The sequence below is a fragment of the Theobroma cacao genome, chromosome 9, assembly GCF_000208745.1.
Source record: "Theobroma cacao cultivar B97-61/B2 chromosome 9, Criollo_cocoa_genome_V2, whole genome shotgun sequence".
Taxonomy (NCBI): Eukaryota; Viridiplantae; Streptophyta; class Magnoliopsida; order Malvales; family Malvaceae; genus Theobroma; species Theobroma cacao.
In genome coordinates this window covers 17235965-17243832 of record NC_030858.1, presented here as the reverse complement: position 1 = coordinate 17243832, position 7868 = coordinate 17235965, and the positions used below count along the sequence as shown (strand labels likewise).

At 35.4% G+C, this 7868-nt stretch overlaps 1 protein-coding gene across 4 annotated transcripts; it reads right to left on the bottom strand.

The window, feature by feature from the left end:
* LOC18589454 (auxin efflux carrier component 2) lies at positions 2994-6025 on the bottom strand. 4 transcript variants are annotated; one of them, XM_018127061.1, is made up of 6 exons: positions 4789-6025; positions 4277-4556; positions 3985-4070; positions 3718-3875; positions 3495-3571; positions 2994-3060 (listed from the first exon to the last, which is right to left on the bottom strand). In XM_018127061.1, the coding sequence occupies exons 1-6, from the start codon at positions 6023-6025 to the stop codon at positions 2994-2996; spliced, it is 1905 nt and encodes a 634-aa protein (XP_017982550.1). The 4 variants fall into 4 exon arrangements, with proteins under 4 accessions (XP_017982550.1, XP_017982552.1, XP_017982551.1 ...); XM_018127063.1 differs by having other exon boundaries at positions 4277-4514; XM_018127062.1 differs by having other exon boundaries at positions 4822-6025.

Genomic DNA, 7868 nt, shown 5'->3' with positions numbered 1-7868 from the left:
CCACCACACAATTAGTCAATGGTCAAAATGAGGATAAGAGATGACCATGTGCTGGAAAAATGTCCTGGTGGTGGAAAATTACTGTTTTGCCCCTAGGGTGGCAAAATTACCATTTTACCCTTTTACTCCAAATTATACCGAAATTAAAATTTTTCACTTCTAAACCTCAAATCCTACTCCAATAAGTCAAATTATACTCCAATAAGTCAAATGGGGCTAAAAAAATCTTTTCTAAAATTCTCATTTTGTCCTCAGGTGGTCAATGACCATTTTGCCCCTAGATAGCGAAAATTTCGGTTTGATTCCAAATTGATCCTCGAACTTTGAATCACCATATTAAACCATTCTAGGACTTTAAAATTCTTAATTTCATCGTAAATCCTCTATTTGATCTAGTTCGAGGCTTAAATCAACTTTATTGTATGTCTAGGTACAATACCGACTTTTGTAAATTTTTCGGGACTCTCCTAGCATGCAAACATGCTATCCATCACATGTATGTCATGATAAATATTTTTATAGAGTCGGCCTTGTCATCTTCTCCCCCACTTGGAATCAACCGTATGATCTTTCTTCTTGACTGATTTCGACATCCGGCTAATTATCAATATTTTAATATTATTTTATTCTTGTTTCTTTGGTACCTGAAATACCTTATTGTGCCTCACTTTGACTTCTGAATCGCCTTTTATCTCACAAATTCTCCTCTGTTAAAATTATTATTATTTTATTGTTATTCTCACTTGTGAAATATTTTTATCCTAAACTACTCATTTCGTCTCTTATCACTTTTAAACATTTTATATTGACCTTAATTTGCATTCGATCAACTTTATTTATCACTATATCAAAGTATGGGGTATTTCAATTTCGTTGGTAATTTTCAATGAAAATCCGTAGGTAATGATTAAATTACCAATGAAATTCCGTTGATAATTTTCATCAAAAATCCGAAAGCAATAATTAAATTACCAATAGAATTACATTAATAATTTTCCACAGAAATTCGTAGCTAATGACTAAATTACCAACAAAAATTTCGTTGGTATAATTTCCAATGGAATTTTATCAATAACATATTATCGACAAAAAATTTCATTGGTAATTTTCGAAGAAAATTTTCGTTGGTAATTTTTAACAAAAATTTCCGTTAGTAATTTTCATCTTTTTCTACGGATTGACATTAGAATAATAAAAAATATTATCGCTTTTTCCAACGGAATTTGGTAGCTATTTTAGATGGAAATTTTTTGTTGAAATTTTCAACAAGCAATACCGACGACTCCTTCAGTGACGAAATTTTTGTTGGATTTTTTTGTCAAAAATTCGTTAAAAACAGTCAATTCCAATTAAAATTTGACTTTTTCCTACAAAATTTTCCATCAAAATTAATAGGATTTTTTTGGTAGTGATACCAGCACATAATCACATGCAATTTCTTTTAGGCTCATCTCAAAAATTCCATAACACGGTACCCTATACAACCCAGCCATAAACAACTCAGCCCCAGAATCCAATCGACACATCTATACAATTTAGTGTAGTAAACATCCCAGCAAAAGCACAACAATCACACCATAAAACTATATACCCCTATTATCTTAATCACACCATAAACTATATACCCCTATTATCTTTTATGGGGCATAGCCTTGCAAAATCCTTTGTAAAGAGCTGAACTGTGGTTCCCTATTATGATCAATGCATTATGAAATTTCAAAAAAAAAAAAAAACATAAAGCAAGACAGCCCTATTATGATACATGCGCTGTATTGCTGACTTGGGATCGGGTGTCATATGTATTTTTTTGATCCACTTGTTGTATGATCACATATGCAACCTTTTTTGATTCACTGTTTTCTGGTTTATGAATACATGTTACACCTAAATTTGGCTGGTCAAGCTGAGTTTGGCACTGAAACATACACTACCGAAACACGGTAGTTTTTGTACTTTCTGATGAATCAATGAAAAAATTCTAATACTTTTCAAAACAAAACTTTAGACATGTGCACTGGAAAATACTTAAAGGCCTTACCATTATCTTCTAGGAAATAAAACAAAACAACTTTTGTCATTGTAAGGCCAAATTTGTTTGTGTTTAAAGGAAGGAACACAAGTTAAACAAGTGAATTTTAAATGAAGGGTTGAACTGTAGTTTGTCTTGCGAGCCGAGGAAGGTCACATGCTCTGAGCTTTTAAATATATGTCCAAGATCCCATAAAACCCGGTAATTGGGATAAAATTGCCTTTTTCTTCATACACCGTTTCATAACTAGACGTTGAAGTTGTTTTTCCTAGAAGCCTCCCCTATCTTTTGCCTTCCTAAGGGATTCATTTACAAGATCAGCAGCTCAAGTTTCGAGTAATATCCCCTCTACCCTCAATCATAGTGACATTAACGACCCTAAACACTTAGGTTTTGCTCACTTTGAGGCTTCCACTTAAAAAGTTTCCAGCTAGAACCAGAGATAAAGAGAATGAAATTCTTAAAATGTAAGAACAAAATATAAAGATTTTTGTTCGATTTATATGCTTCTATACTCTTTTTTTTCTTGGTCCTTCTCCTCTATGCAAAAAAAATAATAAAGGCGATACTCTTGAAGGGAAAAAAAAGCCTGAACTAACGAATTGGCTAATGCCATATGCTTTTATATATATAGAAATAGAAGCGCAACGCGTTCAAAATCTAATTTTGGGTTCTAAGCTCTGTTAGTCTAAATCTTCCCTGCCAAGAAAGCTTCAAGAAACTACAATAAAAGTCAAAAAAAGGAAGTAGTAAATTATAGGGAGGGGAAAACGCATCTCTAAAAAGGCTAAAGTAGATCCAAAAGTCACATGCAAATCATTATACAATTGCTGGATGTGCTGTTCACTGAATCCGATGGCATAGTTTTCAGACATTTTCAGTCTATTGTCCACCAAAGCTTGACCTCGGATTCATAAATGGTGTTTTTTCTTTTCCTCCAATTGCCTTTTGGCTTCCCAAGAAATTACAGTCCGAGTAGCACGTAGTAGAGTATGGTAATGGGCAGAGCAATCAGCATGCCGAAGATAACCCTGGAAAAAGAAAAATTTTGTGCCAACAACCCAATGTTAGTCTCATCATTTTCATATGATCACTGTTCGTAGTATTTTAACATAAAAAAAAAAAAAGAAAAAAAATCTATTGACAGCTTATAACATGGTGATATCTTTGTAATTTCCCAGGAAAAATATAAGTTGACAATCAATATTCAGCTGGGTCCCAACTATCTTTAGATACTCCCAACAAAAGAAAATAATAGACAAAGGTAGATCATCAGAATATGAATTAGACATGTGTATAAAGACAATTATGACTATGAGTTGTTTTATATGAGCATCAGACATTATAATAAGTAGTGTAGATCCGTAAACAAAAGTATAGAATCATGACAGCAATCAATCGTAAGCAGTCTACTTTCAATTGATCTTATTTAACAATTAAGGGATACGATGATCAAAGTACTTACGCAGTGCTAAGTATGTCTGGATGAACGTTATACTCCTTGGCGAAGACAAATGGAACTATTCCTTGGGGAAGAGCAGCCTGATAACCACAAAGTCAAATGAATCATTTTCTTTATCAGTATTTATAAGAAAGCCAGAAGCAACATTACAATTCCCCAAACTAGAACTTCTTCTTAGCAAAATAAAAAATAAACTAATAATTTAGTGGAGTTAATTTTGATATACTTGAACAATTGCGACATGCAAAAGAACGCCACGAAGACCAATTGCAATCGAGGTTGCAGCAATCACAGCGGGGCCTGTCAAAAACCTGACAGCCATGGAAAATGTTGCTACTGATTTTCCACAGGCTATGATCTTTGGTTGTAAAGCCATGAATAAGCCTGTTAAATACCAAAGCAAGCATTTGTTGAGGTGTTATCAGTAAGAAGTCATGATGTAAGTCGCAGCATAAGTTTTGATCAAGTATTCAGTTAAAAGTTTTATGTATACCTAGGCTAAACATTGCCATTCCTAGACCAGCATCAGATAATATTGAGATCGATCCACTCACAATTGTTGGCATTTGGATGTTCCACCTGCACATGCCAAATCAAAAATTGAAAATGCAACAATTGCTGTTAGCAAATTGCAACCGCTTTGTGGAAGAAAAACATCATTCCCCTACTATATATAGACTTGTGCAACTGAAAGAAATGCAAACAATTCATTATCATCATATCTGCTGCAACATGGTGAAATGTTTAGATTAAGGAAGGTGAGTACTGGAGTTTATGATATATACCTGAAGGATATAAGCGACCAAGTCAAGCCAAAAAGACTCGAATATGTGTTAGGGTTTCTTATGAGCTTCCTCCAAACCATGATAAGAATAAGCCTTGTCATCACACTTGCTGGAGGCATCTGCTGCTTCCTTGATCCATCACCTTCTTCCATGTTAGCCTTCTTCTGGCAGCTGAAGGGAGATCCACTTGTTGGAAACTTTGATCCCTCCTCAATCTCAAGATCCTTGTCTCCACTAACTTTAGCGGTAGGAGTCATATGTTCAATTAACTCATGCATTGCTGTATAAACATAGTCAACGGAAACTTTTCAAAAGAATAGTAAGGGGAAAAAATGCTAATTGTCAGGCGGATAGATGAGCTAAAGCTTATGTAAGTTCACATGGTAAATAAAGGTTTAAACGGAGAGTTTTAATAAAGTGACCAGCAGACAAATTGTTCATGTTTTGCGATTGACAGTTTAGTAAGAGAGAAATACAGTTGAAGATGGGGGAGATAGGAGTTGTTTGCTTACCTCTTGAAGCAGCGTTTTCATGTTGAAGAGCACCTTTAGAAGAGTCAACGGCCCCAAATTCAGTGGAGGCAGCTCTATTAACTGCATGCCTTAGATTCCCTTCAGATACAGGAGAAGCACTGGAGCTCCAAACAAACATATGAAGCTCCTTGTTAGGCATTGCACCAGCACCGCCACTTTCCTTCTTCTTTGAGCCACCGCTGGTAGACCCTGAAAAGATTGGATTCGGAGGTGGATAAGAAGAAACAACACCACCATTAAACAACTCGCCACTCATGCTCCTTCCTCCCCTTCTTTTCGCAATCTTCATCATCTCCTCATCGAAGTTTGAAGTTCTTGGTGTCGCTCCTTTTGAAGACTGCAGGGAATAAACATCCCCGACTGCCCCCTGGAAGCTGTTTGTGCATCCATGCTTTGGACTTGGAGCCTTACTTGCAAACATGGCGTAGAAGTCGGTTTGATTAAAGCTTGAAGCCCTGGGAGTCGGTTCTCTGGATGACTGTACAGAGTATATTTCAACACCAGTGAGATTTGATGCTCTTGGTGTCATGGACGTTAATGAATTCAATCCATGTGATTTGTTAAATGACGACACCATCGACGATGCACTTGATCTTCTGACCACCACATGAAGTTTACCATCATCACCAATCTCAGCGTCAGCTTGTAAACGCTCACGACCGTTAAGTGAAACAACGTCGGACTCAACTCGGAAAGAGGTGATGGATCCTGCAGTCTCGGGGAATTGCTCATTGATGAGAAGCTTTGCCCCTCTATACTCAAACAAGAAGAGCATGAGAGTGTACCAAATTACACTCTGCAAAACTACAATTTGAACCATAAGGCTCCCTGAAAAGTCTCCATACATAGCTTTCAAAAGGGGGATGCCCATGACAAGAGTGTTGGGAAGAGTAGATAGAGAGAAGAGAGTAATCATCCACTCAAGGCTGCCGTGTTTGGTAAAGGCTTGCCATAGTAAGAGAGCTACAAGAATGACTACCTTCTGGAGAGTATCGGCAGCTATGAAGTGGTAGTTCATGGCATATGGATCATTTGAGGCGATGAAATGGAAGGAAAGTAATGGAACTGCAAACACTGCAACAAAACGGTTGATGCCAGAACATTGATCTGGAGTGAAAATTTTCCACCACCTAACCGATCCATATGCTAATATCATAGCAACATATAGCGGGACAATAGCTGCAAGAACATCGTAAATATCCTTTCCAGTGATCATGGTTAACAAAGTAACAGTGACGGAAAATGGTATTAATTCAGAGAGACAAAACAGGAGGAGAGGCTCGTCGGGTTTAGACTGGTAAAGAAAGGAACATAACTGAAGAAAAAGAAAAGAACTACTAGTATAACAATCTAAACAAGTGCAGATGAGAACAAAGAGACCAGAAAGAGTAAAATGGCTCCTTACGTGGCTTTATAGATGGGTTATTAATGAAATGAGATGGGCTCTACTACTAAATGCAAACTAAGTACTACTTTAAGACAAAAAACTTTGAAAAGTTACGAAAAAGAATTCTTCCTTTTTTTCTTTTCTTTTTGGGGGTACAAAAGAAATGAACTAGTTCTTTAGGTTTAAGTGACAATTTATTCTTTTAAATTAACTATAGCAAAGCCTGATAGTGGAGACAACAAGAATCCTTTCCGACTAAGTACATGGGAAAAATTGAAAATGGAAATATAAAAAATATGGGATGTTTGGGTTAAGCTAAACACTAGGCATTATAAATATTACAAGTAAAGCTTAGGTCTCGGCAGAGCAGTGGTTCATGCACATGAGTGAGACAATTTCTAGCTATCTGCGGTAGCAGTAAAGATCTGTCTGGGTGTATGTGTGTGTGTATATATATCTATATATAAAAGATATATAAAATAAGGCGTTGCGGGAGTCGGGCCCTGCGAACGAGCTGTTGCGTTGGGGGGTATGATAATTTTCTTTCCCTTCTGCCGACTCTCGACTCAATTTTACGACAACGTCTTTGATAATATTGTATTCAATCATATGTGAAATACGGCACCAGGCGCTAGGAGAGTTAATGAGCTATGAGCTCTAGATATTATAATTCTCAAAACCGAAGTTTAGTTAGTCCAAATACACAAACGTCAATTACGACCAAATCCTTTGCTTCTAGTCTGAGTTGGACTGACCCACTATTCTCGATACTTTAATACTCTTGAGAATAGCAGAATATGTATTAATATATTATATTAATACCATTTTTAAGCTGTCGATCCAAATAACGTTGCTTTCATGCAATATGTCAAAATGAGAAATATTAATCACAAGAATTTGAAAAAAGAATCAATCCAATGTGAGACATAAATTTTTTTAGTTTTATATTATTTATATAAAGTTAGATTATCCTATTTTATTATTCGTTTGAGATCATTTCACACCGTTTATCAAAATAAGATGTTGACATTACTACTACTCGACGCAAAACGTTTGCTAGTTTATCTCACAAAAACATCTTTAAGTCGAGGTCTCTATCGACAAGTTGGGTCGAGTTAAATTTGTTGACACCTCTAAAAATTATATTCAGATTCAGATTCAACTTGTCAAATTACAAAACAATAAGGTATTTTTGGCAGAAAAAAGTTAAATTTCCATTAAAAAAGTAAATTTTTTATGAAATTTTTGACAAGACATTTTTATCGAAAATACCATAATCAATAATGTTATTTCGTTGAAAATTCAAAGATTTCATAAAAAAATTACCAACAGAGGATTCCATCAATAATAAAACATAAATCCGTCGAAAAATTTTGTACTTCCATAGATAAACTAGTCAAATGGCAGTTGATTACCAACATAGTTTGCCGTTGTTCCATCGGTGATTTAAGTTGTTTCCTATTAAAAATCCTTGGGTAGGACGTTGAATTTAGTGACAAAACTTCATCCAAATTTCGTCGATTATTTGTCGGTAAACTTCATTAGAGAATCTGTCAGTAATCTGTTAGTATTCCATAAGTAATCTGTCAAAAATTCCATCAGTATTTCATCGAACATTGGTCGAAAAAATCCATAAAAAAATTGGCAATATTGGATCATTATTCCGTCAATA